This window comes from Procambarus clarkii, chromosome 40 (assembly GCF_040958095.1).
Source record: "Procambarus clarkii isolate CNS0578487 chromosome 40, FALCON_Pclarkii_2.0, whole genome shotgun sequence".
Taxonomy (NCBI): Eukaryota; Metazoa; Arthropoda; class Malacostraca; order Decapoda; family Cambaridae; genus Procambarus; species Procambarus clarkii.
Window position 1 is genome coordinate 35,626,569 of NC_091189.1, and position 18,506 is coordinate 35,645,074.

The 18,506-nt window shown below is 47.6% G+C and overlaps 1 protein-coding gene across 1 annotated transcript in view; it reads right to left on the minus strand.

Moving 5' to 3' along the window:
• Positions 1–9,082: 9,082 nt before the first annotated feature.
• LOC123757792 (metabotropic glutamate receptor 6-like) overlaps positions 9,083–18,506 on the minus strand; it is a 636,685-nt gene continuing 627,261 nt past the window's right edge. Inside the window, exons 14-18 of the mRNA XM_069338962.1 lie at positions 17,438–17,573; positions 14,331–14,485; positions 12,391–12,595; positions 9,370–9,763; positions 9,083–9,214 (exon numbers count right to left, since the gene is read on the minus strand). Of these exons, the coding sequence (XP_069195063.1) occupies positions 9,387–9,763; positions 12,391–12,595; positions 14,331–14,485; positions 17,438–17,573 (873 nt within the window). The 3' untranslated portion in view covers positions 9,083–9,214; positions 9,370–9,386. The remainder of the gene's footprint in view (positions 9,215–9,369; positions 9,764–12,390; positions 12,596–14,330; positions 14,486–17,437; positions 17,574–18,506) is intronic.

Sequence of the window (18,506 nt, forward strand, 5' to 3'; positions counted from 1 at the left end):
AGGAAGTTTTCTTTTAGCGTGAGAGTAGTGGAAAAATGGAATGCACTAAAGGAACAGGTTGTGGAAGCAAACTCTCTTCATAATTTTAAAACTAGATATGATAAGGAAATTAGGACCGGAGTCATTGCTATAAACAACCGATGGCTCGAAAGGCGGGATCCAAGAGTGAATGCTCGATTCTGCAAGCACAAATAGGCGAGTACAAATAGGTGAGTACACACACACCCCTCTGCCAGATAGAGACGAGAGTAACATAAATATATATAAGGATGTTCTGACATGGAAGCGTCCAATACACCCCTTTTGTACACATCTCCGCTGTGATAAAGGAAACTAACATTAATAAGTGCCCTCTTCAGGAAGGATGTGGATGGGCCGGCTATATATCATTGCATGTAAAAATATATTTTCCCCAAATGCAAATGGAAGATTTGCATGGGAAAATAGATAATCAATTGGTGTACAATTTGGCCTCTGAAAATTGCATGAAAAATTACAATCATTAAATCACAGAGCAACAATAAAACAAGAGTTTTCAGCATTAATGTAAAGTTTTTAAGTTGAGTTCGTTCCCCTAAGACTTGGTGTTGGCTTCTCATGATTTTGGTGTATATCAATATTTGCCTAATGAAATATTAAACTATTTGATTACTAATGACACCAAGAAGTTTGCAAACTTCTGCAAAAGACTGAAAACTTTTTTAAATTGAAAAAATGGCTTACAGAATTCAGTGTTGAAATATGTAATGTAACATAACTGGGAAAACGTTGTATTACGGGAAAGTCTAAGTTTAATTCTTTTAAAAAGTACTAGTAATTATAAATACCAACAGGACATTTTCATGTAGTCAAGTGAAATATGTCGTGTGATTAACGTAGAGTTGTCTCTGAAGAGTATAAATAATAAGATCTCCCGCACTACATCACTGAATGCCCAGTTATTAGACCTTTCAGACCAGTTGGCATGAGGTACCTGGAGCTTTGCAATTACTTTATTCACTCTCGTATTCTTGAAGATATCCTTACAGTATACCCAAAATTTGCCAGTGCAGGCTATTAAACACATGGCTCTGTATGACTAACCATCCTGCGAGATGGGGACTTGTATTACCACTGCTACCTTATTCAATCTTGTGTTATTGATATCCTCAAAATGCATCCGGAGTCTGCCAGTGCAGACCGCCTATCACATGTCTCTGTATGACTAACCATCCTGTGTGATGGGGATTTCTTAGCATCACCTAGTTAGCTTTTTTGACACACTGTACTCCACTTCATATACTCTAGGGTAGCTGCACTAATGCAGATGTACCTCATATCTTAATAAAAAAAAAATAAGATAAGAGAAATGAGAAGCAAAGCATCTAAAACTCTCACCTCGGCTTCAGGGGTTCTTGAGGGGAAGCAGCAGGAATATTGGAGGACGAAGAGATAGCTGGGTAGAGAGAGAGGTTGAGATAGACAGCCCCGAGCAACGCCGGTTACCCTCTTGTATAGGAGAACAACAACCAATGTAACGAGTCGACGAGTTGATCCCTCGTGTGACAATAGTACAAATCCAGAGACAACGGCCATTAAACAGTAACAAAAGACACAAAATAAAAGTGATATTACCCCGGCCCCGAGCGCGACACGAGGGCACTAATTACAAGAAACAATCACATGGAACGCAACGTTATTTCTAATTAAACAGTTGTGTGTGTGTCTGGGACTGACAGCTGCTTGACCACGTCTTTAAGGTGATCATGAGCACACACTGGTCCTCAGCCTCGCTCTCTTGATTTATCGCTCCGTCAAAATTGCAGCCGTTTTGTTAATCCAGAAACGTAAAAAATGTCAGCGTTTTGCCCAACCAGTAACGAACGAGTCGAACAACTCGTCTATATCGAGATGGATGTATAGAAAACGCCAATATCACGACGCTTTCATTTTTAGTACGTTCCGTTTATAATGGTTTGGTCGGTTGCGTAAATAATACGACGTATTAGGCCGGGTTGTCTTACTGGAGGCAGACCTCACCGCTGACTTCCCTTAAAGGTAGTTCTCGGTTGGGGGGAGGAGCCGCGGGGAGGAAATTTGGGGAAGAGGAATGTGGGAGTGATGGGGAAGAGAAGGGAACGATCAGGAGAAAGTGACAAGCCATTACGACTATTTAGCACTTGGAAGTGGTCAGGATAAGGATTTGGGACGAGACGGAGGGAAGGAATGGTGCCCAACCACTTGGACGGTCTGGGATTGAACACCGACCTGCATGAAGTGACTATCGTCCGGCCCAAGTGGTTGGGCAGAGTGATAGGGGTGAAGAAGGGTATTAGGGGTGGGGGATGGGCCAGGGGTAGAGGAGGGATGAGGGTGGAAAATAGTAGGTAGTGGAGGAGTGTCAAGGGGGGGGGGGGTGGAGATAAGATGGTAGGGGTGAAGGTTGAATAGGGTGGGATGGACGGTTGGGTGAGGGTGTGGAGGATGGATGTGGTGTTTAAGAGGTAGGGGGGGGGGCCTGTTTAAGAAAGATAGGAAGGTTTAGGTAAGATAAGAAAGATAGAGAATAAAATAAGAAAGACCTTCAGTTTGTCCAGGTCATCTTGAAGCGTTATGCTGTCATCATCTGTCTTCTCATAATTTTGGCGTCGTCAGCAAACATTGAGAGGAATGAGTCTATACCCTCTGGGAGATCATTTACGGATATCAGAAACAGGATAGGTCTGATTCTCTGGGACTCCACTGGTCACTTCCCGCCATTGTTAGGCCTCACCCCCTCAAGGTAATTCTGTTTTCTGCTGCTTAGATATTCCCTTTTTCACTGGAGTGTGTATATATATATATATATATATATATATATATATATATATATATATATATATATATATATAATATATGCTGTTTGAGAAATGTAAGGTCATTGATTGAGAGTCGTGTGGAAACATGAGAGTCGTGTTTTCATTGGTTGAGAGTCGTGTTTTCAAACATAAAGCAGGGATTTCGTAGCTGTTTTATTGTTCGAGGAAGGGCTGCCGTGATGGAGGTTCGAACAAGGGTCGTGAGTGACGCTCTGCTGGAGAAAAAAGGTTCGAACATCAGTATTTGAGAGTTGTGTGTAAAGTGTTCTTCCTTCACTTGAGGGAACCTGACAGCGGAGTGGACAGCGCTTCGGATTCCTAGTCCTGAGGTTTTGGGTTCGATCCCCGGTGGGGGCGGAGACAAATATGATAAAAGTTTCTTTCACCCTGATGCTCCTGTTACCTAGCAGTAAATAGGTACCTGGGAGTTAGCTGCTACGGGCTGCTTCCTGGGGGTGGAGGCCTGGTCGAGGACCGGGCCGCGGGGACGCTAAGCCCCGAAATCATCTCAAAATAACCTTCGAGGAAGAGAGTGGGGTGGGGGGGTGAGAGCTAATGTAAGGAGCACCTGACCATTGTCTGAGGGCGAGGAGGCGGCGGCGGCGGCGGCCGAGGACGGTGACCGGGGCCAGGGTGGTGCCTGCGTCCACACAGCTTCCACACATTAAACAAGTTTCACGGGTCCGCTGCCTTAACGGCCGGCCATTCTCGATAACAAGGGTCGATCATTACAAACTCCAGAGAGGTTGTTTGGTCGAGCCGCTTGGGGACTAGAGGGATAGGGGGGTGGGTACGTTGCTTTCTTTCAGAATCCTCTCTATTCTCTCTCTCTTCTCTCTCTCTCTCTCTCTCTCTCTCTGTTCTCTCTCTCTCTCTCTCTCTCTCTCTCTCTCTCTGTTCTCTCTCTCTCTCTGTTCTCTCTCTCTCTCTCTCTCTCTCTCTCTCTCTCTCTCTCTCTGTTCTCTCTCTCTCTCTCTCTCTCTCTCTCTCTCTCTCTCTCTCTCTCTCTCTCTCTCTCTGTTCTCTCTCTCTCTCTCTCTCTCTCTCTCTCTCTCTCTCTGTTCTCTCTCTCTCTCTCTCTCTCTCTCTGTTCTCTCTCTCTCTCTCTCTCTCTCTCTGTTCTCTCTCTCTCTCTCTCTCTCTCTCTGTTCTCTCTCTCTCTCTCTCTCTCTCTGTTCTCTCTCTCTCTCTCTCTCTCTCTCTGTTCTCTCTCTCTCTCTCTCTCTCTCTCTCTCTCTCTCTCTCTCTCTGTTCTCTCTCTCTCTCTCTCTCTCTCTCTGCTCTCTCTCTCTCTCTCTCTCTCTCTCTCTCTGTTCTCTCTCTCTCTCTCTCTCTCTGTTCTCTCTCTCTCTCTCTCTCTCTCTCTCTGTTCTCTCTCTCTCTCTCTCTCTCTCTCTGTTCTCTCTCTCTCTCTCTCTCTCTGTTCTCTCTCTCTCTCTCTCTCTCTCTCTCTGTTCTCTCTCTCTCTCTCTCTCTCTCTGTTCTCTCTCTCTCTCTCTCTCTCTCTCTGTTCTCTCTCTCTCTCTCTCTCTCTCTCTGTTCTCTCTCTCTCTCTCTCTCTCTCTCTGTTCTCTCTCTCTCTCTCTCTCTCTCTCTCTCTCTGTTCTCTCTCTCTCTCTCTCTCTCTCTCTCTGTTCTCTCTCTCTCTCTCTCTCTCTCTCTGTTCTCTCTCTCTCTCTCTCTCTCTCTCTCTCTCTCTCTCTCTCTCTCTCTCTCTCTCTCTCTCTCTCTCTCTCTCTCTCTCTCTCTCTCTCTCTCTCTCTCTCTCTCTCTCTGTTCTCTCTCTCTCTCTCTCTCTCTCTCTCTCTCTCTCTCTCTCTCTCTCTCTCTCTCTCTGTTCTCTCTCTCTCTCTCTCTCTCTCTCTCTCTCTGTTCTCTCTCTCTCTCTCTCTCTCTCTCTGTTCTCTCTCTCTCTCTCTCTCTTTCTGTTCTCTCTCTCTCTCTCTCTCTCTGTTCTCTCTCTCTCTCTCTCTCTCTCTCTCTCTGTTCTCTCTCTCTCTCTCTCTCTCTCTCTGTTCTCTCTCTCTCTCTCTCTCTTTCTGTTCTCTCTCTCTCTCTCTCTCTCTCTCTGTTCTCTCTCTCTCTCTCTCTCTCTCTCTCTGTTCTCTCTCTCTCTCTCTCTCTCTCTCTCTCTCTCTCTCTCTCTCTCTCTCTCTCTCTCTCTCTCTCTCTCTCTGTTCTCTCTCTCTCTCTCTCTCTCTCTCTCTCTCTGTTCTCTCTCTCTCTCTGTTCTCTCTCTCTGTTCTCTCTCTCTCTCTCTGTTCTCTCTCTCTCTCTCTCTCTCTCTCTGTTCTCTCTCTCTCTCTCTCTCTCTCTCTCTCTGTTCTCTCTCTCTCTCTCTGTTCTCTCTCTCTCTCTCTCTCTCTCTCTCCTCTCTCTCTCTGTTCTCTCTCTCTCTCTCTGTTCTCTCTCTCTCTCTCTCTCTCTCTCTCTCTCTGTTCTCTCTCTCTCTCTGTTCTCTCTCTCTGTTCTCTCTCTCTCTCTGTTCTCTCTCTCTCTCTCTCTCTCTCTCTGTTCTCTCTCTCTCTCTCTCTCTCTCTCTCTCTCTCTCTCTGTTCTCTCTCTCTCTCTCTCTCTCTCTCTCTCTCTCTCTCTCTGTTCTCTCTCTCTCTCTCTCTCTCTCTCTCTCTCTCTCTGTTCTCTCTCTCTCTCTCTCTGTTCTCTCTCTCTCTCTCTCTCTCTCTCTCTCTCTCTCTCTGTTCTCTCTCTCTCTCTCTCTCTCTCTCTCTCTCTCTGTTCTCTCTCTCTCTCTCTCTCTCTCTCTCTGTTCTCTCTCTCTCTCTCTCTCTCTCTCTCTCTCTCTCTCTCTGTTCTCTCTCTCTCTCTCTCTCTCTCTCTCTCTCTCTCTGTTCTCTCTCTCTCTCTCTCTCTCTGTTCTCTCTCTCTCTCTCTCTCTCTCTCTCTCTCTCTCTGTTCTCTCTCTCTCTCTCTCTCTCTCTCTCTCTGTTCTCTCTCTCTCTCTCTCTCTCTCTCTCTCTGTTCTCTCTCTCTCTCTCTCTCTCTCTCTCTGTTCTCTCTCTCTCTGTTCTCTCTCTCTCTCTCTCTCTCTCTCTCTCTCTCTCTCTCTCTCTGTTCTCTCTCTCTCTCTCTCTGTTCTCTCTCTCTCTCTCTCTCTCTCTCTCTCTCTGTTCTCTCTCTCTCTCTCTCTCTCTCTGTTCTCTCTCTCTCTCTCTCTCTCTCTCTCTCTCTCTCTCTCTCTCTTTCTGTTCTCTCTCTCTCTCTCTCTCTCTCTGTTCTCTCTCTCTCTCTCTGTTCTCTCTCTCTCTCTCTCTCTCTCTCTCTCTCTCTGTTCTCTCTCTCTCTCTCTCTCTCTCTCTCTCTCTCTCTCTCTGTTCTCTCTCTCTCTCTCTCTCTCTCTCTCTCTCTCTCTGTTCTCTCTCTCTCTCTCTCTCTCTCTCTGTTCTCTCTCTCTCTCTCTCTCTCTCTCTCTCTCTCTCTCTCTCTCTCTCTCTCTGTTCTCTCTCTCTCTCTCTCTCTCTCTCTCTCTCTCTCTCTCTCTCTCTCTCTGTTCTCTCTCTCTCTCTCTCTCTCTCTCTCTCTCTCTGTTCTCTCTCTCTCTCTCTCTCTGTTCTCTCTCTCTCTCTCTCTCTCTCTCTCTCTCTCTCTCTCTCTCTCTCTCTCTGTTCTCTCTCTGTTCTCTCTCTCTCTCTCTCTCTCTCTCTGTTCTCTCTGTTCTCTCTCTCTCTCTCTCTCTCTCTCTCTGTTCTCTCTCTCTCTCCCCGTGTGCTCACCTAGAAGTACTGGCCGTGACGAGCGTCAAGGACTGAGTACCCCGAAGCCCCGTTCTAGATCATCACTAATTCAATGCAATAACTTTTTTCCTTCGTTTGTTCTCATATTAACACACAGGTTTGTGCATAGAGTTTCGCTGGACAACTTCTGCTTGTAATAGTTTTGTTTACGACTCTTATTGTGAAGTTGGTTCTGACATCTGTGACTCACTGGTCTACAGTTTTCATTTGTTCCCTCGTTCCACTCGTTCTTCCTTTGTTCCTTCTCTCTGATCATTATCTTTCTACTTGGTCAATTCTCGTTAGTATCTTGGATATCGCTACCATATCTGCCCAAGTACTTGTTTTCTCCTGAAGATTAAGGTTCAGTTCCCATTGGCTTTTTTCCACTGCTCAGTAATGTAATTTTATTTATATATATATATATATATATATATATATATATATATATATATAGCCCTATTTTGCATATATCCGGATATTTTCAGCATAATTTTGTTTCCTTAGGGAGGGGTTCCATTTCGTGGCAGCATACTCAAGAATGTGTCTAAAATCAGGTTTATACCAATAGACCTTTCTACCTCTAGGTCGGACGGTCTCCTTTATCCAAGATGGTGGAAGGTGTGTGCTAACCTTAGCCAGCTAACCTTCGTCAGTATGACATTTTCTGCAGCAGTCAGTCTGCTGATGCTAGATTTTATATGTTAAGTTACCTTCCCTTCCTTCTGTGTTTCAATCCACCTCACTCGCATTCTTATCCTCAATACCTTGCACATTCCTTGGTTAAATTCCAGTAGCCATTTATCAGATCATCTGTAGAGATGAGTTCTTATTGCACAGTATTCCAGTCCGGCTCGGTTTTGGTTTTCTTCCTTAATTTATGATGGTCGGCAAAAATATATTAATATGTTTAATATATTTTGTTGCTCTGTCTAAGTCCTGTACAAATATTGTACAAGAAATACACAATGGCATAGTTTATATATCAGTGAAGCATATTAAGAACTCTAATTAAAATAACATTGAGCAGTTATTAAATAAAATAATTCTCCGACTACAGTTATGAATAAACTTAAATTATTTAATTTGATTTGTGTTTCTCTGCTGTGGAAAAGAGCGATTACAAAAATGTATGAAATTATGATTAACTGTGATTCCGTCTTCCAATAATTGTTCAAATGGATTTTAGCGTCATTTCCACTGGTTGTCATACATTACTAGACGGTGACCTGGGGGGGGGCTGACGGTGACCTGGGGGGGGGGGGGCTGACGGTGACCTGGGGGGGGCTGATGGTGACCTGGGGAGGGCTGACGGTGACCTGGTGGTGACCCGGGGGCTGGCGGTGACTCGGGGGCTGACGGTGACCCAGGGGCTGACGGTGACCCGGGGGCTGACGGTGACCTGGTGGTGACCCGGGGGCTGACGGTGACCTGGTGGTGACCCGGGGGCTGACGGTGACCTGGTGGTGACCCGGGGGGCTGACGGTGACCTGGTGGTGACCCGGGGGCTGACGGTGACCAAAGGGGCTGGTGGTGACCTGAAGGGCGGCTGACGGTGACCTGGTGGTGACCAGGGGGCTGACGGTGACCTGGTGGTGACCCGGGGGCTGACGGTGACCTGGTGATGACCCGGGGGCTGACGGTGACCTGGTGGTGACCCGGGGCTGACGGTGACCCGGGGGCTGACGGTGACCCGGGGGCTGACGGTGACCTGGTGGTGACCCGGGGGCTGACGGTGACTTGGTGGTGACCCGGGGGCTGACGGTGACCTGGTGGTGACCTGGGGGCTGACGGTGACCTGGTGGTGACCCGGGGGATGACGGTGACCTGGTGGTGACCCGGGGGCTGACGGTGACCAAGGGGGCTGGTGGTGACCTGGGGGGGCTGACGGTGACCTGGTGGCTGACGGTGACCCGGGGGCTGACGGTGACCTGGTGGCTGACGGTGACCAAGGGGGCTGGTGGTAACCTGGGGGGGCCGACGGTGACCCGGGGGCTGACGGTGACCCGGGGGCTGACGGTGACCTGGTGGCTGACGGTGACCCGGGGGGCGACGGTGACCTGGTGGCTGACGGTGACCCGGGGGGCGACGGTGACCTGGTGGCTGACGGTGACCCGGGGGGCGACGGTGACCTGGTGGCTGACGGTGACCCGGGGGGCGACGGTGACCTGGTGGCTGACGGTGACCCGGGGGCTGACGGTGACCCGGGGGGCTGACGGTGACCTGGGGGCTGACGGTGACCCGGGTGCTGACGGTGACCTGGTGGTGACCCGGGGGCTGACGATGACCTGGTGGTGACCCGGGGGCTGACGGTGACCTGGGGGCTGACGGTGACGTGGGGGGCTGACGGTGACCTGGTGGGCTGACGGTGACCTGGGGGCTGACGGTGACCTGGGGGGCTGACGGTGACCTGGGGGCTGACGGTGACCTGGGGGCTGACGGTGACCTGGGGGCTGACGGTGATCTGGGGGCTGACGGTGACCTGGGGGCTGACGGTGACCTGGGGGGCTGACGGTGACCTGGGGGCTGACGGTGACCTGGGGGCTGACGGTGATCTGGGGGCTGGCGGTGACCTGGGGGCTGACGGTGACCTGGGGGGCTGACGGTGACCTGGGGGCTGACGGTGACCTGGGGGCTGACGGTGACCTAAGATAATTGAAACCAATACAAATAAGATAATTGAAACAATACAAAACAAGTCTAAATAATTAAATATTTGTTTTGTAATTCTCACTTTATTTAGCTCATAACTATTCCCATGAGGGACGTGACCTCTTCCAGAAAAACGAGCACGTACTTACAAGACTGGTATCGGGTCCTAAAGCTGAACATCAGGAACGTCTTGTATGGGGCCGTTGGTGGTTGATGCAGTGCCCCTGGAGACTAGAATGCTGCCGCTGGAACCCTTAACGCCGTCTGGGGGAGCTGGAATGCCTTCACTGGGAGCTGGAATGCCTTCCGTCGGAGCTTTAAGGCTGCCTTTACAAGTTTTAACGCTGCCCATGAAAGCTGGAACGCTGCCTTTGCAAGCTTTAACACTTCCTGTGGAAGCTGGCAAGCTTAACCTGGAGGCTAGCGGACATCTATGATGGGGAAGGACGCAGGAAGCCGGGCAGGTTTGAGTGGACGCCGCCAAGGACCTGGACCGTTGTGTTCCATACTCCAAGCTCTTCAGCTTCTCCTTGAGCTCGTAGTCTGGAGGGAACACAAGTGAGTCAGGTGAGGGAGACCCGTATTGAGGAGAGAGAGACATACATTATTACCATGTATAATGACTTGAGATACAGGAGTTACAGGTACTTGTACCAGGAAAGACTAGGGGATACTTGTCACAGAGACTCTTGGGGACTTAAACTAGCAGGTTCTAGGGGTACTTGTACTTTGGGACTCTACGGGTACATGAACTAGCAGGTTATAGGGGGTACTTGTATTAGGAGAGACTATGGGTACATGAACTAGTTAACAAGATTGGCACTAAGTAGCATTATTTACAATGAGAAAATCAATTGGAATAATGAGGTGACTGGAACCAGCGATAAGGGTTACTCCCAGCCGCGCACCTTACCCCTGTACCATAACATGGCAAAAGTTACACAACCTGGGATTCCACTGAATCCACAGCAAATCTGGAGGCTTCCACAGAAGCCAGTCTACGTTCTACACATAACCCCTATGCACTCGTAGGGACCCGGTGGCTGAGCGGACAGAACACTATACACGTAATCCTGTGGTCCCGGGTTCGATCCCGGGCGCCAGCGAGAAACAATCGGCAGAGTTTTTCACCCTGAGAGCCCCTTTTACCTAGCAGTAAATAGGTACCTGGGAGTTAGTCAGCTGTCACGGGATGCTTCCTGGGGGGTGGAGCGGGTCGCGGGGACACTAAGCCCCGAAATCATCTCAAGATAACTCAAGAACTCTGATGTAGGTGAAGCCAATTATCAACCATACGCACAAGACTTAAAGCTTCAGTAGAAGACTCGACCAGACTTAGAGTGAATTCAGTGGAATCCGAGGTTGTGTAACTTATACCATGTCGTGGCGCAGGGGGTAAGGTGTGCGTGGCTGGGAACACTTTGATCGCTGGTTCGAGTCGCCTCATTGCTCGAGGTGGTTTTCTCATTGATATATATAGCCCGTTAGGGTGATAATTCTGTGCATTATTTACCACCAAACACCATTATCAACAAGAACCGCCAATCAACATACAAAAATACCAAACGGTACCAAGTTAGCATTAGGATGTTTGTAGAAGCATTTCTATGTTTATAAAAGCATTTGGACGCTTATAGAAGCATTTGGATGTATATAGAAGAATTTGCATGTTTATAAAAGCATTAGGGGATTTACAGAAGCCTTAAGAGATTGATAGAAGCATTAGGATATTTGAAGGGTAGCGATAAGAAACATCAGGGAGCGATAAGAAACATCAAGGAGCGATAAGAAACATCAGGGAGCGTTAAAAAACATCAGGGAGCGATAAGAAACATCAGGGAGCGATAAGAAACATCAGGGAGCGATAAGAAACATCAGGGAGCGATAAGGAACATCAGGGAGCGATAAGAAACATCAGGGAGTGATAAGAAACAATAGGGAACAGATGCTGGTCCAAGCTCTGATGTACGAGCCCCACAGGATGCTGCCCACAACAGTACAGTGATGTACGAGCCCCACAGGATGCTGCCCACAACAGTACAGTGATGTACGAGCCCCACAGGATGCTGCCCACAACAGTACAGTGATGTACGAGCCCCACAGGATGCTGCCCACAACAGTACAGTGATGTACGAGCCCCACAGGATGCTGCCCACAACAGTACAGTGATGTACGAGCCCCACAGGGTGCTGCTCACAACAGTGCAGTGATGTACGAGCCCCACAGGATGCTGCCCACAACAGTACAGTGATGTACGAGCCCCACAGGATGCTGCCCACAACAGTACAGTGATGTACGAGCCCCACAGGATGCTGCCCACAACAGTACAGTGATGTACGAGTCCCACAGGGTGCTGCTCACAACAGTACAGTGATGTACGAGCCCCACAGGATGCTGCCCACAACAGTACAGTGATGTACGAGTCCCACAGGGTGCTGCCCACAACAGTACAGTGATGTACGAGCCCCACAGGATGCTGCCCACAACAGTGCAGTGATGTACGAGCCCCACAGGATGCTGCCCACAACAGTACAGTGATGTACGAGTCCCACAGGGTGCTGCCCACAACAGTACAGTGATGTACGAGCCCCACAGGATGCTGCTCACAACAGTACAGTGATGTACGAGCCCCACAGGATGCTGCCCACAACAGTACAGTGATGTACGAGCCCCACAGGATGCTGCCCACAACAGTGCAGTGATGTACGAGCCCCACAGGATGCTGCTCACAACAGTACAGTGATGTACGAGCCCCACAGGATGCTGCCCACAACAGTACAGTGATGTACGAGCCCCCACAGGATGCTGCCCACAACAATATAGTGATTTCCAGATGCCTGTTACAAGGGGCAACAGTGCCCGGACTCAGAGCCTGGCGCGTGGTCAATTACACAAAGGAAAACAACCAATCACAAATACTTAGCTTTTGCGAGTAATGGTGAAGTAACCGCAAGTTACTTAACGTATAAATCAAAGTAATCCTAACTGGCGGCATCCAGTAGCACTTACGTGAGGGAAGAAGCAAGTAGCATCTAGTAACATTATGTATTTATAAAGAGGCCCCGGCGATACCAGACGGCCCTAAGTGAAATCAAACGGCATGCAGCGAGTATCTCCACTTAACATTAAGTATCACTAAGTAATACAAGTAACACCATAAAGGAACTAACCTTCACTCTGAGTGGCAGAGTCGACCCGTTGCGAGGACTCTGACATGTTGCGTTTAATGGTGGAGTACCTGGAGCTGCTCATCATAGACTGGCGGACGTTTCTCTCCGGTCGTATGAGGATGATGTAGAGCTTGGGCGTGAAGAGGCAGACGAGCGCCACCGTGGCTGAGAGTGAGATGGTGACCGAGGTGGTGGTGATTCTTAGCTGTGGACAAATGACAGGTGAGTGAGTGAGAGAGAGAGAGAGAGAAGATGAAGAGAGGGGGAGAGAGAGTGAAGATGAAGAGATGGGGAGAGAGAGAGAGCGGCCGGTACTGAAGTTTCTTGCTAGGTCGCTAAGAATATTAACATCATTAGGGGAGCGCGTGAGACTTACTAAACACAGCAAGAGTTGGAAAAAATTCGAGTCACAGTAATTTTTGAAACCGTTAGTATTCATCACTCTCTGATAGCGTTATCATCACCTCCCTTCCTCCGTCCCCTCCCTCCTTCTCTACCTTCCTCTTTCTCTCCCTTGCTGTCTCCCGCCCTTCCTGCCTGCCTTGCCCCTCTCCCTTCTTGCCTCTCTCCCGTCCTACCCATGCCCTTACCTACTCGACTACCTTCATGTCTCCTCTCCCTCCCTCATCATATTTTCAACTTCTGGAAAAAGTTAAGAACTGTGCACTGCAGCTAATCTCCATGCAGACTCGACCCCTTCCTGAGCTTGACCCTTCACTCATGCAAAGAAACCACTTGGGCTGGACGGTGGACCGACGGTTTCACTTCATGCAGATCGTCGTTCAATCCCCGACCGTCCAAGTGGTTGGGAACCATTCCTTCCTCCCCGTCCCATCCTTATGGTGATCCCTTCCAAGTGCCATATAGTCATCATGGCTTGGCGCTTTCTCCTTATAATTCCCTTTCCTCCCTGCAGATATAACAATAGCCAAGAGCTGGGAGCATCTTTAGTGACATGTGCAAGCTTCGACGTTCCCAAGATGTCCCTGTGTATGAGCCATCTGAGAACACCAGGTGACGTGTACTGGATCGTCAGGCGGTCAGCCACCGCCTGTTTCTCCTTAACTGGCGCTCTCTTTCAGGCCAACACATCTACCACCTAACATTCCTTGCTCATCTGATTCCCATTTGGTAAGTGGGGTGACCAGCACGAGTGTAAACTACTGGCAACATTCAAGCCATGGATCACGAGTGACAAGTGTTATTCTTCCGTGTCCAATGTGTGTGTAAATATATGATCTACATGATCATTCTGGCTTTATGGTATATTGTAAAAATTATTTGAGGTGTTTGTCGGAGGGAGGGAATCAGGTAAGGTGTCAGAGGGAGGGAGGCTGATAGGGAGGTAAGGCAAGGCAATTATCAGGGGGAAAGCACCAAGCCATTGCAACTATATATAGCATTTGGAAGGGGTTAGATATAAGGATTTCGGATCAGTCCCCCGCCCAACCACTTGGACGGTCGGGAATTGAACGCTGATCTGCATAAAGCGTCCCTCTACCGTCCAGCCCAAGTGGTTAGACAGGTTGTTGGGGAGTGAGAGGGAAGCAGGGAGGGAGTACAGGCAGGCAGGCAAGCAGGCAAGCAAGCTGGCAGGGAGGTAGGCAGGCAAGCTGGCAGGCAAGCTGGCAGGCAAGCTGGCAGGCAGGCAGGCAAGCTGGCAGGGAGGCAGGCAGGCAAGCTGGAAGAGAGGGAGGCAGACAGGGAGTGAGAGCCGGCGGAACGGTATATATATTATGAGGTGTGAGGCGGTGTGATAGAGCCAGGGTGGTCAGTAGGGTGACAGTGACGGAGTTGAAGAGAGTTGAAGAGTGGCTAGGAGAATGAGAGAGAGGGGAGGAGAGAGAGCGAGAGAGAGAGAGAGACAGCCGAAGAAGGAAAGAGTGAGAGAGAGGGTTGGAGAGAGATAGTAACTCGCCACAAACACCACCAAGACCCACCTCCACATTGTTGGCAGTCGAGAAGTATATGGGGACGAAGGCCAGCCAGATGATACACGTTGTGTACATGGTGAAGCCGATGTGTTTACTCTCGTTGAATGCCTCGGGGATCTTGCGGGTGAGAACGGCGTAGACGGTGCACACCACGATCAGCCCTGGGGAAGGAACAGCACTTGCTCACGTTCCTGCTGCTGCTGCTACTCGTTCCTCCACTAGCATGACGTTCCTATTACCATACGGCTACTATTCTCAAGGCGCCCGCTCCTACATTAACTTCTGTGACTATTTTAGAGCTGTTATTCTGAACGAAGCCAAAATAGACTGGAGCAAGTTTGATACGAGGCTGAAATAGGCATGAGCTTCCTATTATCTTTACCGCTCCAATTATCTTACCGCTCCTATTATCTTACCGCTCCTATTATCTTACCGCTCCTATTATCTTACCGCTCCTATTATCTTACCGCTCCTATTATCTTACCGCTCCTATTATCTTACCGCTCCTATTAACTTACCGCTCCTATTAACTTACCGCTCCTATTATCTTACCGCTCCTATTCCGAATAAACCCATTCCTTCACTACCTGGCGTGCCTCCTTACCGATGCTACTCTCTCTCTACATCTCCGCAATAACTTGCTTAATTAATGCATATCTTAAGACTACACATTTTCAGAGACACTTTTCTCTGTGTTAACAAATCTTCAACAGGATCATTGCAGGCTTGAGACAAACTGTTCCTCTCCTACTGCTATTAACAACAGTCTGTTTGATCAGGTCTTGCCTGCACTCTGAAAGTTCTACCGGGTCAAGTGTGTTTATATTCACATAAAAGCTGTATCATAAACGAGGAAATATTTTTAATTATTCAAACTCTTTAAAATAGCTATTTCTAGTGGAGGGTTTCACTCAAAACGTAGTAAAGGTGAACTATTTTCCAGATTTTGAGTTCATGTTCGGTGTTGGAAATTTCCAACATTAATACACTACTATTGTATTATAATAAATCATTATTATTATGTACTAACTACAGTAGTCACTAAATTTACTAACAATAGTGTTAACATAAACTAACCATTGTATCTACGTATTAATGCTAGAATTCTTACGAAATAAAGCACCAACATTGCGTCAGATAATGTCTAGTTAAACACATTTATTACCAATGTGTTAGAGAATTGAATGTGGTTCTCTAAAATCATCAGTATTCCGTGTGATAATTATTTACGGATAACATAACTCCCAAATAATTCTAAATCGAGAGTTTTTAGTTACAATTGTTATCAAGTAATAGTTTTTCTGTCACGCGTGAATGCCATGGAGAAAACTAAAATCTTCTCCATTTCTCGTTTAACACCATAAGACGAGAAAGCAATAATATTTAAATCCCTAGAATCACAACCCAGTCTTTATTAAAGTATTTCAACCACGATTGCGCGAAATAGTATTATTCGTGATAAATAATTTCGGTGGTGAATCCGGGACGCGGGTTGAGGAGGAGGAGACACCATTGTGACGCTTGTGGAGCCAGAGCGTGCAGCCAGGGTGCTTAGAGAACGGAAGGTCTTGGCGTCAGAGTCTGAGACACGTGGCGTTGGGGAGTTATCAGCAAGAATTACACCGATACCCAACTAATAACGAATAATTATTCTTCCACGTGCTCCATAGTGCTCGGTCAATCAATAACGCGTCGATAATCAAGCCAAAACCCTCAATCACGTGTACAACACCGTGGAAGTCTGGGATTGATAGACGAGATATCGGCAGACTTCAGCAATTACTGCGCTCATGCTAAGTATATTTTCTTTCTTGATGCATCATTAGAGATTGTATATTTCGTGGGTAGTCTGTCGTTATATAGTGGGACGACACCAAATCCAACGTTAGTACCGCATTAATATTTATTTTCTGTTTTCACAAATATTGAGATCTAAGTAGCCTAGTTCAATGCTACGTAATATCCTTTAAATTACAGCTCGTATGTGAGGAGTCAACGAGTCGTTAATCGTATTCGTGTTATTCACCGCTAATGGCTTCTATGTGGAGATCCTGAGATCACGAGGACGAAGCACGAACGATGTCATAGAAATCGTCTTAAAGCTAAAACTTTTTGTACACATTTAATTATTCCATTTTAATGTACAAATTTACAAGATTATCATATCGAATATTTTTACCGTATGATTACTGGAAATTGATGTGTTTACTTAGATGATTGCTCTTTAATTTTAATAATCATTAATATTCACTATTTGAATTCACCTATTGATTCTATAATATTTTAGGTCATATTATTTACTCAACAATGAACTGGTGACGAACCACACTAGTTCCTAGACGTATATGAAGTTCTAGCAATACCCCCCCCCCCCCCCCCCAATGTAGGTGTTTGAGGCTCTGACTTTAGTGAATTAATCATACAGTCCATTATTTATTTAAGTGATTATTCTTTCTAATACTTATCAATAGACACTGGTTTTCCTTATGTTTCTAATGATTACTTTTTATTAGTTTCCCTCTTTTCTCAAAAGTGGGTGGTCCTTCGTTATTAAATTAAATAAGTAATTAAATAATTGAATAAAGCCCCAGATATTCCACATACGGCTCCCTATTTTGAATTCATGCTCGACATTTGATTTTTGAATTCGTGTTCGACTCCTTCAAAACCACAGCCGCGAGGCCCACCTTCAGCATCACTTAAGCTGTACGAAATGTACATAAGCATACACAGGAGGGGCCCGAAATATCTCGTATTGGGAAGGGTTGGAACAAATTAGTACCTATGCCTACTAATAAAAGCACATACATTTGCATATATTTCGATACAACAGTATGGATACGATTCATACAATTGCTAGGAATTGGTGGTGTGCCAAGAATGATATTAATTCCAGGCATGATTGTCTTCTTAAATATTGGTTTGGTAACAGGGGTGGTTGACGTATGGAACAAATTACCAAGTAACAATAAAACGTGGGAGGCGCTATTATATACATGGGTAGGTGCTCCCACGTATGAGCAAGTAGGCAATCTGAGGGTATGGTCTTACTTTGTACTGCTATGGTCTTAATATTCGCAAGTGGGTGTTGGTGGAGCGTGGAGGGGACTTACCTATGGGGTAGGCGAAGGCTATCATGTAGGAGGCGTTGATGGAGGCAGCGCACACCAGGAAGTTGTCCTCTCTTACCAGGTAGTAGTGGATGGCTCTTGGGGGGGACACCACCCACCACACCCCTGTGATCACCACCTGCGGCCGTCATATAGTCTTGGTTTAGTGCGCCGCAGCCGCCACCAGACTCTCTCATGCACTCTCTCCACACACACACACACACACACACCCTCCCCCTCCTCCCACTCACCCATCTCCCCATGCCCTCCCGTCTCTCCCACCCCCAAGCCCTCCGTTCTCCCCCGCCCCTCTAAGCCCTCCCTCCTCCACCAGTCTCCCCCACCCCTCCAAGCCCTCCCTCCTCCACCAGTCTCCCCCACCCCCCCAAGCCCTCCCTCCTCCACCAGTCTCCCCGTACCAGATCCTCCCAGCTCCCACTCACCCCAGATCCCACAGGTCCCCCCCAGAGGAGAAGCAGAGAAGTCAGTTTCAGGGTAATGTACTCGAACATAGATGGGATCACAAGCAAGACAAGTGAACTAAGGGAAAGAGCACAAGAAGTGAACCCAGATGTAATCGGACTCGCTGAAACAAAACTCTCTGGAATCATAACGAATGTCGTGTTTCCCCAGGATTACACAGTAATAAGGGAAGAGAGGGAAGGTAGGGGAGGAGGTGGAAAAACAAACTTGGTAAATTTCGAATTCAGTCATGAGCGTCATGGCGGGGAACCAAGTGGACACTCTGTAGTGTGGAGGAGACACTAATTATAGCCGTTAAAGTGGTCGACATTAACGATAAAGACCAGTGCCAAGTGCCAACAGCGACAGAACCTTTCAACGACTATGCTGGAGAGCAAGATTGCAGGCACTCGAGCCAGTGAACACGTTGATCATCGATCCATAAGATCGGCGCTGCCCAATAAACTCGCCCCTCGGGGCAAAATTAATTTTTTTTTTAAATCGGCAACGTCAAGCAACAACTCGTTATCTGATTTCATTATTTTCATTATAGGTCACATTGAGAGCAGCAGCGATAACAACCTGATTGATCAGACCCTCAACCTAGAGA